The following is a 19337-nucleotide window of genomic DNA, read 5'->3' on the forward strand; positions in this document are numbered from 1 at the left end:
ACAAACAATTTTTTCAAAGGTAAAAATAAAAAAAAGTCCAATGTTTCCATAAGTTCCAAAGAGGTCCCCTTCAGCATTAAGTGATCCTAAAGAAAGCACGAAAAGAAAGTCCCTTCCATGTCCTCCATTTTGACCCTTATCGTTGATTCCACTGCCTGACCTGTTGGATTCCTTACGTAATTCTAGTTGTTCTCAAGGTCTTTAACCAGTTTCTGTTGTCAGACTTCCTTCCATTATTTATTTATTTAATCCTTTAAATCTCTTCATGTACTCAGACATTTTCACATATGAAGTCTTCTCCTTCGATGAAATTTTTTTTTTTGACACATTACGCCACAACGAAGTTCCTCCTATTACTTTTACTTAGTTGTTAGATTAAGATTTTCAAAGAAGGATGCCACTGCAATCACATTTTTAGTATTTTCTCCTTCGTTAAAGGCCTGCCACCAGTTATTCTCTGTCAGTGTGGAAAACGATTGCGTTATTTTCCCTAGATAGACTGCTCTCGATGTACTGATACCTTCACATTCGAGTAAAAGATGTCGACTAGTTTCTACTGTCTCCTCTGATTTGCAGTATTTACATTTATTATCTGATGACAATTTCCTTATGAATTGGATTTCGTTAGTTTGTAGTTGGTTTAATCGAAATCTCAAGTATGTTCTGGCCAGCCTTTTGTCCGGGAACTTTTTCAGATAACCTCTTGTGTCGTATAGTTTTTTCGAGACCGTTGGGAAGTCTTTCATCAGTTTATATGATCGCGCTATGTCCTCTGTCCTGATCCAATCTGCTTCAAATAGTTTTTTTGATATTCTGGCTGGGTTTGTTTCAAGTGTCTCTTCCGCGACATCTAGATCTTTCAATAACTTCATATTTCTCAGCTTCCAATCTTTTAGTGCCTGGATCTTGTCCATTGTCATCTCGTTCTTCACCAGCTCCAAAGGTTTTGGTTTATTCTCCAGTTGGAGTTTTCGATATAGCATTAGCATGTTTCTCTCCTGGATCGCTTTTAGTGACACGAGACATAGCTCTCTCCTTAACAGTGGCATCGGTGTAGATTGTGCCAGATTAAGCACTTTCTTCCAGAAATAGCTCTCTAATTTAATCCACAGTACTTCAGATATTAGGAACATTGCATCCGCTCCATAAAGGATTGCAGGGACCACCTTTGCTTTATAAAAGTTGATTACTGCCAATAATGAAAATTTCCCGTATTTTTTGTCAATCATCCTTGCTTGTATTGTTAACGTTTTTATCTTTGTCCATAGCAGATTTTGCATTGTTATTTCGGACTCATTGATTGACATCGTGACTCCCAGATACTTGAAGTCTTTTACTTTTTCCAATTTTAGCCCCTCCGCGAACCAGTTCTGTTTGCTTTGTTTCTTCTTTTTCTTGCCTTCCCAAGCCATTATTTTGGTTTTTTCTGGATTCAGCTTTAGGTTATTCTGCTTCAAATATATGATCAGGTTCGTCAACTGTCTTTGCAGACCTATTGGCGTGTTATCCAACAGAATAATATCGTCTGCATATAACAAGCGCGATATTTTTTCACCACCAATAGCTGGAGGGAAGCATCTTATTTCCTTCTCATACTCAGCATAATCAGCGATATATGCGTTATATAATGCAGGGGCCAGTGGGCAGCCTTGTTTCACCTCCCTGAAGGTCGGAATTTCCCTCGACAATAGTCCATCTTGCCCAAGCCTTACTTTAATAGATGTATCCTGGTACAATGTTTGAATCGGGCCCATAATAGCTGGAGGGCATTTCATAGCGTCCAGCTTTTCCCATAGTATGTCCCTGTTGACCTGGTCAAACGCCTGTACCAGGTCAACAAATGCCATATATACGGGTTGACCGGTCTGCATAGCCTTGGCCTTGATTGTTGTTAACATCAATATATTGATCGATGTTCCTGCGTTTTTTACAAATCCTGTCTGGAATGGATCTCCCCCGTTTTCAGCTTTGAGCCAGGCTTGAAATGCTTCCAAGGCAAGCCTGCCGTATATTTTCCCAATGACATCCAACAAGGATATTGGGCGATAGTGGCATGGATCTTCTCGATTTCCTCGTTTAAAGATTGGGACCACTATCGCTTTTCTCCATGAAGCTGGTATATTTTGCTCCTGGTTGTAGGTTTTAAAGATGTTACTAATCAAGGGAGCCCATATTTCTTGATGTTGTTTTAGGTCACTATTTGTGATCCCATCAGGCCCCAGGGCCCTTGAGTTGTTAAGTTTTTTGATTTTTGCCAGGATATCTTCTTCCTTTGTTGTGATCTCCCACGGGGACTCAGTCCCCTTTTTCCTTTTTCGCAAGCAGGCGCTCTCCATGGCGGGCAGTGGTGCATATAGGTTGGAGAAGTGGGAGATCCACCTCCCTTCTCCCACACTGTTTTGTAGTGCGGTGGTACATGACATCATAGTGCCCTTTATAAGGGTCCAAAAGTCTCTTGATTTTTTCCCGCATAATGTTTTTAACATTAGCTCCGAGTCTGCCTAGGAAAAGGAATGCCTTTTTTGTATTATCCAGGATTTATAGTTCCTATTGGCGCTCTTCCAACTTTCATGCGCCACTTGTGTACCGGATCTGATCGCCATCCGTTTTAGTTTTCGTAGATTTCTTCTTCTTGTTACTAATTCCTGGTTATAGGCATGAAGATGATTCATTGGGGTCTCTTTGATTTTATTTGTCGTCTTCATGTATTTTTTTAACAGAAGTGTATAATCCATCATCTTCTCTGACTTTTTTTTTTTGTATCAACTTCCCCATCCATTATCATGGAGTATTTTTCAGAAATCTGCTTAATTGCGTTCTCCGTCAGTTTTAACCTGGATCCCTTGATGTTCACATCTATATCTTGGTTAAAGAGCTGTTGGGGTTTCTGTAGGTTCGCCCATCTTATATGCTGTAAATTATGATCACTGTTTAAAGTCCTTACCATCGCAAAACTGACTGTCATTCCCAGCAGCTCCTTGGCACAAATGTATGGTCTAATGTCCCTGATTGTTCCATTCTTTGCCAAGAAGGAATCTCCAGATTTTTATCTGATCGTACCCAATGCAGGTTGTGCAGGTCTCTGGATCTCAATATTCTTTCGAGGTGCTCACCTCTTTTCAAGATTGGCGCAGATTTTGGTAAATGTGGTCGTTGGTTTCCGATATTCTTGCATAAAGCATTGAAATCCCCTGTGATTATTGTATGGTTACACGCTTGGTTTTCCGCATCATCATCTAGAATGCTTATGAGATTTTCCAGATATAGCTCATCCCTACTTGACTCTGGGTTCCAGTATGTGTTAATTAGTAGTATGCGCTCTTCCTTTTCTCTACTACTGCTGTCTATATATTTCCAGGATATTGTTAGAACTTGGAATTGATCGCAAGAGTCTTTTTGTTCTATCACCTCCAACCCACTACCTGATCTTATTGCTGTAAATAAACCGGCTGTGGGACGACCCTTTAAGCCCTGTTTTGCGGGTATGGCGAATGTTGAATATCCATCCATTTCTGGTTTCTGTGTTAACCATGTCTCCTGTAGACATAGTATATCCCATTGCCCCAGATTCACCTCACTCTTTGCAGTTAGGTGACTGAACCCTTGTGTATTCCAAGAGGCCATATCTATAAAAAAGTGTCCCCGTGTCACTAAGGAACATGCTTTTGCCAGTTGGTCAACCTGGAGGATCCCGATCGAGTTTTCTGGTTGCTAGTTGTGTTTCTTTATATGTATGTCCGACGATTTCCATGACCAGTTTGGCGGTGATCTCCTCACAATTTCCGCTGTGCGATTGCAAGCATTGTCTTTTCCATTTTCTGATTTAGCCTCCTTTCTTTCTTTATGTGATAGTTTGTCATCCAAATCCCTGTTATAGTTGTCCCTAGGTGAAGAAGATCCATCTCCTCGTTTTTCTTTTAACCTTATACCCGTTTTGTCCTTAGAACGATCTTGGTATATTCTTTGCTGTTCCGACCCATGCTTACTCTCACGGGCCGAATCTTTACTTCTTCTTAATCCATGTTGGTTTTCCTTTTCTTTTTTCTCATTTGCTGGGTGTTTTTGATTTTGTTCGACTCCACCCATCCTTTCCCTTGCTTTTAGGTTTCCCCACTGAGTTTTTCCTGAGTTTTTATGAGGAATTTCATTTATCTCGTCCTCTTGTCTTGACGTCTTAGTCCATGATTTCCTTAGATCATATCCCAGGATATCAAAGTTTGCTGTTTCATTCTGAAGCATCGTTTTGATAATTTCTGACTTAATATGTAGATATGAACAGTCTTTTCTCCCAGTTTCACAAGGTTCTACCATCCATAAATCTTGATTTTGGACGCATCGTAATCTTGGAATCTGTTTGAATAGGTTGATGATTGTATTTCTATTTAGAATCAAATTGTCTTTAGACCTTTTTTTCCGTTCCAAACGAAATATGCAAGAGCTTTGTATTCTAGACGGGTATGATTTTTCAGTTTGGTCTTTTTTTGGTGTATTTTGCCTCTGCTCGTTACTCCACCTTCGTTTCCGGCTTGTCGGAGAAGAATTTCTATCCATGATGTTCCTGGATTTATTTCTAAGTGGAGTAACCCCTATTTCCTTCTTCTGCTCGTATTTCTTTCTTTGAACTTCTTTCCGGCCTGCTGTGCATTTCTGTGTCCGCTTGCCTTCCTCTAGGGTTAAATTTCCTTTCCCTATTGTAAACAACCTCTCGTCTTGATTTTCTTTTTGATTGTTTACAACCTTTTCTGCCTCTCCAGATTTTTCTTTCTCTCCTATGATACAAACCTTCTTCTTAGGTTCCATTTCCATATTAGAGAGGTCCAATATGACTGCTTTTCTTTTAAATCTTGGAGATGCATTATTTTCTGTTTCGTATTCGTCCACTGTATATACACTCCATTCACTTATGTCAGTTCCTGAGTCTATTGTCTCATCAGCTGGTTGGCTACAGTTAGTGATAATTTTATTTGTTGTCTTATTGGCATTTTTTTCCGTGCACATTTTTTTTCTTATTTGTTTAGACTGGCCATTAGAGTTTGGTGTACTTATTAACGATTGAGGATTGCTCGCAATTGATTTTTGGTTGGTGAATATTCCAAATGTGAAATTTGTTTTGGTTCCTGTCTCTTTTTCTTTCCCCATCTGGGTTATAACCACTTTTTCTTTCTGTTGTTTTGTCTGCTTATTCTTTATTTCCAACCCCTCTTGGGTCTCCTTTCCTACTATTTTAATGTTTCCATTTGGTTCTTTTGAGGACACTCTTTTCCCACCCTCTATCACATTCTTCTTCTCCAGATCTGAGTTCGTCGGTAAAATTCCTCCGTTCTCTTTCTCTATCCGCCCGTCTTCTTGTATTTTCAATAACCTGTCTTTTGCTATTACATATCCTTCCAGATATGTTAATTTCGTGTTCATGAGGGCGATCAAAGAAGTCTGGTCCCTTGCTGTATCATTTAAAGCCTTATATAGCTTTGTGAAGGGTGCTAAAGCTTTGGTTAAAGTAGACATTATAGACATTAAGTCTATTTTTTGTGTTGAGTCGATACTTGAAGTTGAAGGTTCTTCACTACCTCTTCTGCTTGTAATTATTGTTTTGTTTTGTACAGGCGTTTTTGTTTGTGGCGATCTTATGTTTCTGTTTAGTTTTATTGCCGGTCGGACCTTTTCATCATTTTTACTAAGGTTTAATTCAGTTTGTATCCCGGCTGTCACTTTTTCCAAAGAATTTGCTTCACGTATTAAAACTGTTGTCTGCGTTGTAACTGACACTGTTTTTGTTGCCATTGGTTCTGTTAAAAGCAGGGTGGTCTGGGTGCTAGTAGCTGATGTTTCAGGCCTAAGGGTCTCGATCTCCTGCGTTTGCAATAAAGGCATGGTAGATAAGATCGGTTTTCCACTGGGTAGTCTGTGTCTAACGGCCGGTTTCTTAAAATGCCATCTAACCGGGGCGTTATTAACTTCCTTCGCTTCTTGCCCTCTAATATCCTCTCTCTCTGTGACTGGCGTGGTATCACAGTCGTCCGTCTGTAATACACTATTTAGTAGATCTGCGTCAGATATTTCTTCTTCTGTATGCTTTTCCTTAAGTTCTCTAAGGCCAAAGTAGCTTTTTATACAATCTGCCTTCGTCAGATTTAGCAAAGTCGTTTTATAGGCAGACTTTTTTTTTGGCCTTTAAATTTAGGTGGGTTAATCAGTAATTTGCAATACTGTTGTTTTTGAGATTTCTTTCCCTGCTTCAATCTACCACCTTTTCCGCTTTTCACTGATGTGGACTTCGTTTTTACTTGATCTGCCGACTCACATTTCTTGGAATTATCCTCCTTATCTGATCCTGTCTGTATTTCATGCATCGTTTCGGCTCCTCCACTTACATTTTTCTCTCCAGACGTTTTGTCAGTTATTGTATTTGTATCTAACGATTCATCCATCTTGCTGTTCAGAAGTTGATGCAGACGATAATATAAGGCCGCGTTTGGAGTTGCAGCGATGTCATCAATGTTAAAAGCGTCATATATCGATGTTATTTCTTCTAATGACTCATCCGTGATTGCCGTTGTTTTAATTGGAATTTGTATCTTGCCGATTGGGATTTACCTAGGAGTTGAGTGCAATTCCACTATGATTTCCACATTTTGATTTGGTATCTGGGTTTGCTCAGAGGGTTGTCGTCTTTTACAGGCGAGATCAATATGTTACCTTTTTCCAAGGCTTCCTCATCTGATATTTGCAATTTAGCTGTGTTTTCTATGCATACTTCAGCCACGTTGTCCTCTCCCTCCACCTCCTCAAGCTGTTTTTTTTGCCTTATTTCATTCAGGCCTTTGCAAATAGTCTCCGCATCCTGTGCCATCTGAGGCTCTTCAATCATCTCTGCTCTTGCTTCCGTTGTTATTTCCTCTATTGAAAAGATTGGTTCCGCCTCAGTTGCTAAGTCAGTATTTAGGATAGCTCTTGCCTTTTCAGCATCTCTCGCCATGCGTGGGATTGTCCCTTCATTGACTAGGTGTTCCACATGCTTCACCCCTATATGGGTGTCACAAGAAGGAACTCCCCCGTGGCTGGCCCCCTCCTTATCCCTGAATTCCGTTGGTCCTATTCCGGAGGTGCCCTTCAGGGCGCTCCTGAGTAAGGGCCCCTGATTTCCCACTCTCCCCCCTTCTTTTTCCAGCTGCCCCAGTATGGATTCTGCTTTCCTCGCGGGCCACGAGGTCTCGCCTCTCTTCGCAGTAGTCCATTTTATTTTGGACTGCGTCGGGTCCCTCGTCAGGGCCTTCGAGTGTCTCATCACCCTTTTCGATTTCCCCTCCAGCATGTCTCCGCTCCTCCCACTTGGACACTGTGCAGTCACCTGTAGCAGAGACATGTCAACTGGCAAATGTGTGGAAACGGCATCATAGGGGATGGGGGATGGAGGGTGTATAGGCAGCAGAGAAACCCTACCTTCCTCCATGTTCTCGCAGGGTATTAATTCAGAGGGAATCAGGATCCCTACTTCTTCCTTTTCGGGGACCCCGTCTTTGGCCCTTCCCGGACCCTTCTTCTCATTTAATTTCTTACCTTCCAAACGTTTGAGCGTGTCCATTTCCGAGTGCGCGCCCACCTCTCGGTCAGCTCCTGATTTGCATCTTGGGATATGTAGTGGGTTCACCATCTCCTTTGGTGAAGCGGGACTCATCCTTACCTCCTGCTGCCTCAAGCCAAAAGCAGCTCCACAGCTCCAAACAGACTCCCAACAGACTTTGCCTCCACCCTTTTCGCGACTCCGGGCTTATCGCCGCAAGGGTGCCGCGGCCAGCTTCTTATCCAGCTGGTCAGGTCACGTGATCAGTCACGTGTCCCGCTGGTCTTTCCAAAGCAAGATCAGCTGCGAAGGGATACGCAGCTGAGAGGCTCAGGATACGATGGTTTAAAGGGCCAGAGGCCTAGTCCAATCCTTAATACGTAGATGCAGCGTAGATGCAGCTCGCCTCACTTCCAGTCCCTCAACCTGCACCACGAGCACACGCAGGTAAAGCACAGGAATGGCACAGGGGTCACACCTCCACAGACTCCCAACAGACTTTGCCTCCGCCCTTTTCGCGACTCCGGGCTTATCGCCGCAAGGGTGCCGCGGCCAGCTTCTTATCCAGCTGGTCAGGTCACGTGATCAGTCACGTGTCCCGCTGGTCTTTCCAAAGCAAGATCAGCTGCGAAGGGATACGCAGCTGAGAGGCTCAGGATACAATGGTTTAAAGGGCCAGAGCCCTAGTCCAATCCTTAATACGTAGATGCAGCGTAGATGCAGCTCGCCTCACTTCCAGTCCCTCAACCTGCACCACGAGCACACGCAGGTACAGCACAGGAATGGCACAGGGGTCACAGCTCCACAGACTCCCAACAGACTTTGCCTCCGCCCTTTTCGCGACTCCGGGCTTATCGCCGCAAGGGTGCCGCGGCCAGCTTCTTATCCAGATGGTCAGGTCACGTGATCAGTCACGTGTCCCGCTGGTCTTTCCAAAGCAAGATCAGCTGCGAAGGGATACGCAGCTGAGAGGCTCAGGATACGATGGTTTAAAGGGCCAGAGCCCTAGTCCAATCCTTAATACGTAGATGCAGCGTAGATGCAGCTCGCCTCACTTCCAGTCCCTCAACCTGCACCACAAGCACACGCAGGTAAAGCACAGGAATGGCACAGGGGTCACAGCTCCACAGACTCCCAACAGACTTTGCCTCCGCCTTTTTCGCGACTCCGGGCTTATCGCCGCAAGGGTGCCACGGCCAGCTTCTTATCCAGCTGGTCAGGTCACGTGATCAGTCACGTGTCCCGCTGGTCTTTCCAAAGCAAGATCAGCTGCGAAGGGATACGCAGCTGAGAGGCTCAGTATACGATGGTTTAAAGGGCCAGAGCCCTAGTCCAATCCTTAATACGTAGATGCAGCGTAGATGCAGCTCGCCTCACTTCCAGTCCCTCAACCTGCACCACGAGCACACGCAGGTACAGCACAGGAATGGCACAGGGGTCACAGCTCCACAGACTCCCAACAGACTTTGCCTCCGCCCTTTTCGCGACTCTGGGCTTATCCGTGTGTTATTAGTCTCTACTCTGATCATCACTGACCAAAATGAGTGATGGGAGTTCTACATGAATGAGACTCCATACTTGTTTATCCACCTTGAACCTCCAAATCGTTAACTCTAGCAGCTCAATGAGTGCATAGGCTAGCTCTTTAACCTTCACATAAAATACAAGCCACAGGTGTAAATGAGCTACACTGCATCAGCTGTGTGTAATTCCCAGTGTGGTATTAGGCTACTGGTCATTGAATGTGCCATATTGAAAACTACTCAATACAATCTGTTAAATAAATGCTACAAACGGATAGATCTACGGCGATTTTGCACATTTCAATTTTTATTGGAACAGTTTTCAAAATGTTTGCAATGCATCATACTATGCCCCTCATTTCTCAGTGCGAGTGTTGTTCAGGGCATTTGTAAAGAGGTTGTCTAGTTATAGCAGATTCATGATTGTGGAAACCGACTGGTCTTCTTTATTTACTTAAATCTCTCCTAGCAAGTCAGAGAGCCATGATCTAAGGGAACATCAAAATGAAGAATATTGATGATGAGATCAGGTTCTAGGCAATCATTATGACACACCTCGAAGTTGGCTGGCAATTAACACTGGCAGTGACATTCCCTCTATTTTATGTATGTAGGGCATAACCACTCTGCACTACCCGTACCATTTCCTCACCAACCATCAAATCCTTTCCTTGCATTGCCTAGGGGGAAGAGAATCCTGCTGGCAGAAATTTTGGCATGGCCATTCAACACACAGCAATGTCACTTGGAACAACTGATAATGACCAAGGCATGAAGGAGCTTGTGTTCCATTGGGGCGTAACGTAAATGTAAGGCTTTTACGCCTTTCATTTATGTCACAACACATTTTCATGGATTTGTATGGTGGTGAGGAGGGCGGATCGTAGCATACGATTCCTCCGCTTCCTTCCTCTGTGCCATACAAATACACCAGCATTTGTGCCAGCATGCATTTTCATGCGGATGCAAATGCTGGGGATTCCTAGGAAGTCTGCCTGGTTTTTGTATCAGCAAAAAGAGGGTGGACTCCATTGGAATCAATTGTAAACACTGCCTGCCATGCATACGTGGCAGGCAGAGTTTACTTAATTTGCACTGCAGGGTGCAAAAGGGTGGCATACAACCTTGTACGCCATCTTTTTACCCTCCCCTTTTGCACTGTGCCATGCAAATGAGGAACATTCTGTGGCGGGGGACCTACTCACACAAAAGAATAGTAGAATCAACAGTTACACAGTGCAGTGAAAGGAAGTCTGTGGTTATTTGTGAAACTAAGAAATACCATTTAATTGGTAGTTATCTATGCTTAGCAATTCATCATACTTTGTTGCTACTGACTTATGTGCATCATTCACAGTCATGATTGGAACCACAGTGTTCAATGTTAATCAGATGTTGGGTTAAAATAATTTGTTAACGTTTACTGTACTCAAACTCACTTGCACACTGCATGCCTTCTAACCAACCATTATCATGAGTGTGGTACTGTCCCTATTGGCAGTTTTCCCAACACTTTTAACCAATTTCCCTTCACCATCCACCCATGCCAATTCCTGAATTGGAACTGCATTGATGATTTGATTATATAAAACTAAATGCAGCGCCAATATTGAAACTATTGGCAACCGATGAAAGATACAAGTTTTCATAAAACTACAGAGGCTCCGAGAGTTTATTTTTGAAAAATGCCACCTGACCAATTTGAACGAGAGTATTAAATGCAAACCTGATCAGTGCCTGCTTGTCACTGTCACACTGGATTATTCAAAGCTTGAAAGAATACCCATTCATATAGAACTGTCTTACCGCTATGTTGCAAGGGTATTGACATCCTTTGCAGGCAGAAAAGGTGGACACCCTGCTCTTAGCAAGAACGTGTGCCTATGACCAACAGCTCCAATAACAGCTATTCAGAACATGATGATAATGAGTTATTTCCAAGACAAAAAAGGGTACGGATTATTTGGTACTTTTTAAACATCATTTCTCGACAATTTCAAGCAGCCAATGGGGTAACACTTATCTGACTTTACCACATGTCCCAATTGCGTTCCCCTAGAAATTCCTCTTCCCCATCCTATTTCATACCTATATTAGACCATTAATTTCCCAAGAGAGCTGAAAAGTAGACTGTAATACTCATTGAAGGAGTATTCTCAATTCACAATCAGATTTTAGATCCAAAATATGTGATCCTCACTATCATTTTTTGCTCTGCAACCTTGAAACTTTGATTACCAAGAGGTTTAAAAAATGAAACGGCAACAAAACAGAAGTAATTCTGTTTGGTCAAAACAACCCACCAACAGATTTTGTGTTGTCACTGCAATATTGAGATAAAGTTATCCCAGCTTCTAAAGTAAGACATCTTAGAAGCATCTTTGACATCTTTGATGACTCACTCATACTCAGCAAACAAATGCCATGTTTCCTTTCATAGAAGCATGACTCAGCAATAATCTGTAATTTGTCAGTGCACAGAAGCATGGGGGTCATCACCTGTAACATGCAGTCATAAAGAAACTCGTGGATCGGCAGCCGTCCTCTGTTATGTCACGGCCAGGGGGGCATGTGGATCCTCAGCTGTAATGTGTCACTTTACCAAAGCTTGTGGGTCAGCACCTGTGTGCCGTAAGAACATATGGGTCATCAGCGGTCACAAGTAAGTGAACAGAAGCTTGTGGCCATTTCAATGGGATATTTTGCAGATCAGAGTTCGGTTGAAAAAGGTGTTTATGCTGCTCAATGGGGAGTATTAAGAAATATATAACCGGAACGTTTGACGCAGAGATGCTGTCCAGACAGAAGGAAAAGACAGTGATCATTTTCTGTCTAAGACATTTGAACAGTAGGGCTTGTGAGTAAGCCAAGAAATGACTTGAAAAAGGTACACACAAAAAACATGCTATTCTTTTATTTGCCTACCCAGAAGCTGAAGCAGTGTATGCTAACCAAGACACGGTGCAGAGGGATTTAAAGGCTGTCGTGACAGAGAGAGCCACGCTCAGCTGTGAGGTATCACAGGCCAAGACCGAAGTGAAATGGTACAAGGATGGGAAACTGATCACTGCCAGCAAGAGAGTGAAAATTGAGTCAGAGGGAAAGGTCCGCCGACTTGTGGTGGAGCAGGTGGAAAAGAAAGATGCCGGGGAATACAACTGTGAAGCTTCTGGGCAGAAACTCACCTTCAAGGTCAATGTAACCGGTAAGTTAGAACTTTTAATGAGGATTTATGTATCCCACATTTTTTTTATCTAAAATATTTCTATGAAAATGGGCAATATTATTATTTTGATATTTATTCATTATGGACCTAGGTTTTGGAAGCAACAGATCACTTTACAAGACTTAGGGCAAAGGACACTGTGAGGGATCCTGAGATAGAAGGAATCGGGGAGTTAAGAATGGGGTGGGGGTATGGTGGGCAATTAGTTAGCAAGGAATCTAAAAGTAAACAGGGGGGAGCAGATCACACAGTGTCAGGTTAGTGGAGGGTGTGTGGGCTTAGATGTTAGGGAGGAGCCATTCCTTGACCAGGATTATCTGGAGCTCCTTCCTGAAATATAGAAGCAAGGGGGCTACTTTGGTGTTGACAGGGAGGAGTTTGAAGAGTTTGGGGGCATGGACAGAGAAGGCCTGTCTACTGGTTCTTTTCTTCCTGCACCAACAGAGTTCGACCCTGAACATTTCCTTACTTCTGGTGGATCATAGGCCTTCGGGAATTCTGAGTTTCATTGAGGTAGTTAGGTGTCATGATGCCTACCTCCAAGGAGCCAAGTCCGTCCCAGCAACCCCAGAGGCAGGCATCATTTCCCCCAGGGGAGTGCCAGCGGGCCCAAGCTGGGGCCCTTTGGGCGCAGTCCTGGCACCTTAGGCGCCAGGCTCATGTTGGACCTCTGTCCTGGCGCCTTAGGCGCCAGGCTCATAAAGCTAGACATGTGTTCAAGTGTTTTAATGTGCACTTACCTGATGCAGACCATGCTGCCACATCCAGGCCCTGTTGAGGCCTGAATAGGAACTACTTTACCTGTGGGACTACTTTCCACCCGGGTGTGGTCGGGGAAGGATACATACCTGAGCGGAGGAAGGATACACACTTGGAACTTCTTCCAAAGCTATTTAAACCACACCCGATCAGCAACTCACGCTTCGCGTTGTTCTGCTCCTCGCAGCTGGACGCTCACTGTGTCAGCTCCTGCATCTAGACTTCAGCCACGCCTGTCAGCATCCTGGGTCACCTGCAAAGGGAGACAGAGACCTACCAGCTAATCTGCACCACGGAGACATCACCGACGATCCTGAAAGGGAAGACATCATTTTTAAAAGCATTTCGTTACGATCGCTGCAGCGCTGCATTTCACTCACCTTTCCTGGGTTCCTCCATCTTCAGCAGCGATCATCCGGATACACAGCCACTTCCCAGAGCCTAGAGAAAAAGACAAGAATAAGAGGTGAGAGAAGGAAGGGAATAGGAAAAGCTCAGTTTCCTTCTAACACTTACCTGTTGGGTCATTCCCATTTCATTTCGGGTCTTGCTGCTTCCAAGCAGGACCCCGGCCCCTATGGGGAAAAAAGACCCAGACATTAGATGAGCGAATGCAAAAACATTACCTGAGCGCTCATCTAGGACTTACCAGATCTTTACTGGAACTGCACGTTTCACTTCGGGTCGGCGCCATATCTCCGGCATTCCGAACCCCGGCCCCTATGGGGAAAAGACATCAACATCAGCGCTTTATTGCAAGGAGTTTCCAAAGGAATCTTCATTCATCACCTGAAAAAAGACAATGAACATTATGATTTAAAGCTTGAACTTTTGAACTTGCAACAGAACTTTTACAGCGCCTTTCCAGTATAATCAAGCTTACCTGAACTCCCATCCAACCTCAATCCAGTGAAGTAACTGGGTTCAACGCGCCCCTGCGTCAGAAGCAGGATGGAGAGCTCGTCCTTTCAGACCCTAAGGTGAGACTTCACGGGGAATCGTGGAAGGGTATCGTGGAGGGTTGGAAGAGAGTGGGAGGCTTGAGCATAACTCAGTCAGTAGGTAATACTCCCTTTTCACGCACAGGGGAATATTCCTGCGAGCCGGAGAAGCCAGAGTAGAGGGCCCTTCCTGTCCATCTTCAGAGTCACAAAGCCAGACCTGCGCCTCCGTGGGAATCAGGAGAGCGTTACAGTTAGGGTCTTCAGGGCGACACACTTGTAGATAATGCAGCAGGATTTGAAGATGATATGTGCTTTCAGCAGGAGCCAGTGCAGTTTGATAAGGGTCGGATGATGTGGTCGAATTCACCGAGCCGTGCTGCTGCATCTAGGAATAATCTCAGGGGTGCAAGGGTAGTCTCTGGAAGGACTTCTAGAAGGGCATTGCCACCATCTAGGTGGACATTTAAACTGGATGATAGTATATTCTGTTAGAGGGAACTCACATTTACTGAACATGCAGTTGAGAGAACCCAGTAGCAAAAAAGGTTGTTTCAAAATATAGTACCCTCCAACTATGACATTGTGGCAATGGAATATGTAAATTATATTCCATTGCTGGGATGTCACGGAAGGGGAATACAGAAATGCTTGCCTCCCCCGGTCTCCTTAGAATGGACAGACGCAGACAAGGGCAAGTGCCATTCCCTCATTATCACTGCACACATATTTAGCATGAATTAAAAAAAAGATCAAAAGTGTTTTCATTAGGGATGATGTATGGTGTTTAACATTGTTTAAAATATGAATTTAGGGGTGTGGCCAAGATGGCGAGGTGAACAGACACGGGCAATCTGAGCTCCGTCCCTTTATTTAGAAATACACACTGTTTCCCGCATCTCTTATAAAGTGAGCGATCCCTGGTGTGGGGAAGGCAGCAGACTTAACACGGACCCGGAAAAGAGTAGTGGCCCGGGGAGACTGCAGGAAGTGGGAGGTGAGCAGTCCTGGCCGAGGAGAGAGGCCCGCAGAGAAAATGGTGGGCGGCAAAGTGTTGGTGGGCCGGGTGAACAGCGGTCCTGATGGAACTCAAGCTGTGCTGCTTTGGTGAGAGGGGAGAAGCAGAGAGCTGGAAGCCGATGGTCGCCGCGTATTTCGGCGCAGCTCGGGCCAGTGGAGAGTGACTGGAGGCTTGTCAGAGACCTTGCTGTGAGCCCGGTGAGGAGAATCGGCGTAGCAGGGTGAAGAGGCTGGCGCTCGCTACCGCCAATTGAGCGACTGTAGTCAGTTAGGGGCAGCGTGGGGGCGAGCAGCTGTCTTCTGCTGAAGTAGGGAGTAGAATGTAGGGGTCCCGGCAGGAGCGGGAGCGGCAATGATCCCCGTGGTGAGAAATGGGCAGGGGTGGCCCGTGGGAAGAGGAGGCCCTGGGAGCAGCCCGGGAGGAGAACCTGGGGGTGATGCAGTAATAGGAATGAGAGCAGAGCTCGGGGGGCACCAGCGGCTGATCGCAGACTGATATACAGAATGGGCAAGCGTAGCCCGGGAAGGGAGCCCTGCTAAAGAAGCAAAGCCCGGGGAGCAGCAGGAGGAGAGCACTGAGGGACTGCAAAAAGAGCTGGAGAAGGCAGCTGATAAGGACAAAAGGAGCGGAGTGGGCTGTGGACTGCTCAGCAAGGGAAATGGTGAGAGGGAACAGGGAGAAGCCTTCTCATGCCACTCCAAGAGTAAGGTGAAAGGAGTACCACTTAGATCATCAAGCAGGGGCGACAGTGGGAGTCTATGCAAAGAGACCAGCGGGTGTTCATGGTGGACGAACTGGCTACTAGCGGCTAGTGGAAGTGGAGAAGGAGAAAGGGCTAGGCCTCATCCACGGAGGTGAAACCGGCTGGGAGGTGCATCCAACAACCGGGAAGGCGTCCAGGTGCCACGGTGGATAGCCTTGGAGAGGCAGCAATAAGTAGAAGAGCAGCAGAGTGCGCCCCTCGAAGGAGTGGAGCCACCCAGCTGAGGCATCAAGGAGGATGTATATGGGACCGAAGAGGAAGGGCACCATATTGGGAACTCGGCACAGGAGAGGCAAAAGCAGGGGCACATTCAGACCCCACTCCACTTTGGAAACCAGAAAGGGCAAGGCAGAGAAGAGATGGAATTCACCAAGGAGCATCTGCATGAAGCCCTGGCCAAGATTAAAGGGGAGATAACGGAGACTGTTAAAGCAGAGGGAGCCTGTATCAGAGAGAAATTCTCACAGGCAATCACAGCAAAAAGTACCTGAACTGGCACAACAGGCACCAGGCGTGAACGAAAAGACACTGGCCCTGGAGGAGAAGTGCAAGGTTCTCGAAAACAGATCATGGAGGGAAAACATCCGAATCAAAGACCATAAGAAATGGGTGGAAGGCTCAGACCTGGAGGGCTGTATCCAGGAGTTGTTAGCAGATCTCGCAGAGGGGGAGTAGGGCCGAAACATGGAGATTGAGTGCACAGAGTGGGTAGCTGGAAAGCAGAGCCAGGGGCCATGCCGCAGGATATTCTGGTGAAAATGCACAGTTTCAAAGACAAATCACAGCTTAAGAGTGCGCCCAGAGGGAAAGGGAATATCCAACTGAGGGAGAGCGAAATCCAAATATACCTGTCTTAGATAACACTGGTGAGGAGAAGACTATTTAAACCACTTACCGAGGAACTTAATAAGAGGGAGTTCAGGTACTGATGGCTCTTCCCGACAAGGCTTACATTTTGCAGGTAGCAAAAGTGTTGGGGTGGCCATGCCTCTTCACAAGTCGATTAAGCTTGATGGGGCCACAGTGAAACGAGACTGTGAGGGGAGATTTGTGACAGTGAAGGGGAGGTTGGGGAGTCAAATGTACACATGGTCTTCAATGTATGCGCCCATCCAGGGGCAGGAAAGGTTTTTGGAAAGGTGTTTGGCTACTGGGCAGGTTTGGAGAGGGTGAGCTGGTGATGATGTGGGATTATAATCAAGCTATGGACCCAAATATGGATCAGTCTGGTGGGGTGAGGGGGCATGCTGCGGGACCGACGCCAAATCAGCTGAAAGATAGAGTTGAGGAAATGGGTCTTAGGGACACATGGCGGATACATCATCCGCAGGAAAGGGATTATTCATTTTACTCGCACGTCCATAAAACATATTCCCGGATAGATTACATTATGGCAACACAGATGGTTGTACAGGCGGTTCCGAAAGTGCACATAGGAAGCATGACGATTTTGGACCATTCACATTGGAATGGGAAGTAGGGGGCCTGCGGGGAGGGCACAGGGGATAGTGGCAGGAAGAATAACTCCTTAGGCATCAAGGGGTATGGTTGCAAATGGCGGCTGAGATACACAATTTCATGGAGGAGAATGGGGAAAATAGAGAGGAGTAAAGGGAGAGCAGTGGGATGCACTTAAGAGTAGGGCTAAGAACCACCTAATAGAAGCATCCAAGAGATTATGGGAAGAGAGAAGGGAGGCGGAGCAGGACTTAGAAAAAGAAATACAGGAGCTGGAGGCTGCTCACTAGAAGAAGGGTACAAACAAGGTCGCTAGGCAACTGGCCCATGCAAGAGGACAACTTAGGCAGCTGGTGGGCATGTCGGCGGAGAGCACCTTCCTGAGGAGTAGAAAGACATTCTATGAGCACCGGAATAAGGTTGGGACAGTGCTGGCGAGGCAGTAAGGGCCAAGGAGCAGAAAGCATTCATAACCAACATGGAGGATAAAAGGGGAAGGCTGGTGGGAACGGAAGGAGACAAGCGCAGGGTCATCCGGGAATTCTTTGCCGATCTCTATAGGGTGGAACCATGTTCCATGGAGGGGCAGAGTACATACCTAGCAGGGTGGGTGGTACCGCAGCTATCTCCTGAACAAATAGAGCCATTGGAGGGACCAATATCATGGGAAGAGATGCAGTGTGTTATAACACGGCTAAAACTACACAAAAGTACGGGGGAAGATGGACTGACGGCGCATTTTATACAACATTAAACCAGCTGCTATCCAAAGGACTAGCAGAGGTATTCAATGATTTCTTTGAAAGGGCAAGTTATCGCCATCCATGGAAATGACGCACATCACTCTCATACCAAAGCCGTGGAAGAACACACAATTGAGCTCCTCATATAGACCGATTGCTCTTATTGATGTAGATATAATACACAAGAGTGCTAGTGGCCAGGCTGTAAAGGGTTCTTCCGACCTTAATAGCTCAAGACCAATCAGGATTCATCCAGGGGCAGAATACATTCGATAAGATAAGGAGTATTCTGCATATAATTGACATTGCCAAGAGGGGGGAATGATTCTGTGTCTACCTGTTTACTAATGCTTGATGCAGAGAAGGTGTAAGATTGCGTGAACTGGGGTTTCATGAGCCAACCGTTGAGCAAGGGGGCGGGGGTCCACATTTTTCGAGGATGGTCCAAGCAAACTAATAGATATCCCAATCCAGGGTCAAAGTGAATGGGCCCCTGTAAGCCCGTTTCCAATCAGCCAGGGAATGTAACAAGGGTGCCCACTTTCTCCCCTACTCTTTGTGCTAGTGATGGAACCTTTTTGCGCATTGGATAAGGGGGAACAGGGAAGTGCTGGGGGCTAGCTGGGCAAACTCACATCACAAAATTGGCCTATTTGCAGATGATGTGGTCCTTATGGTCACTAAGCCAGAAAATTCACTGCCGGCAATAATGGGGGAAATACAGGCTTTGTCTGAGGTATCTGGAATTAAGGTGAACTATGCAAAGCCAGAGATACTAAATCTGTCGGTAGGGAAGGAAGAGCGGGAATGGCTAGAGAACAATACTCCATTCAGATGGGCGACGGGCCTGGTTAGTTATCTGGGGGGTGAATATGACAACTATAAACCAATAACTGGGGAAAATTAGCCAGCACTGGTGAGGCAAATCAAAGCAGATCTAGCACAATGGATGTGGCTGTACGTATCATGGTTAGGAAGGATTGCCATTGTGAAGATGAACATCCTCTCCCGTCTGCTATAGCTTTTTCAGGCGATTCTAGCTTTTTCAGGCGATTCCCTTACCATTACTGGGGAAGATGATGAAGGAGATTCAGGAGGATATCATGGGCTTCATATGGAACGGGAAGAACCCCTGCATAGGGAGGAACATACTATTCAGAGGTAAAAGGCAGAGGGTGGGTGGGTTGCCCCAGTGTGGTGATATATTTCCAGGCGGCACAGCTGAGAGCTCTAGCAGAATGGGGGAGAGTAGATAACCAGAAATACTGGGTAGCCATGGAGCAGGCACTGGCGGGAGAATATTTCTGGAAAATGCCCTGGATGAGGAATGAGGGTAGACTGG

General features: G+C 45.5%; 1 protein-coding gene across 12 annotated transcripts in view; it reads left to right on the forward strand.

Annotated features, from left to right (window-relative positions):
• Window positions 1-19337, forward strand: part of OBSCN (obscurin, cytoskeletal calmodulin and titin-interacting RhoGEF) — a 3169051-nt gene that overhangs the window by 679853 nt on the left and 2469861 nt on the right. For 11 of the 12 annotated variants that reach the window (XM_069647058.1, XM_069647065.1, XM_069647061.1 and 8 more), the window contains exon 13: window positions 12014-12289. The exons of the other annotated variant lie outside the window; for it this stretch is intronic. In XM_069647058.1, the coding sequence (XP_069503159.1) occupies window positions 12014-12289 (276 nt within the window). The remainder of the gene's footprint in view (window positions 1-12013; window positions 12290-19337) is intronic. 12 annotated transcript variants of the gene reach the window in all.

Source organism: Ambystoma mexicanum, chromosome 2q (genome assembly GCF_040938575.1).
Source record: "Ambystoma mexicanum isolate Mex_15411 chromosome 2q, UKY_AmexF1_1, whole genome shotgun sequence".
NCBI classification, from domain to species: domain Eukaryota; kingdom Metazoa; phylum Chordata; class Amphibia; order Caudata; family Ambystomatidae; genus Ambystoma; species Ambystoma mexicanum.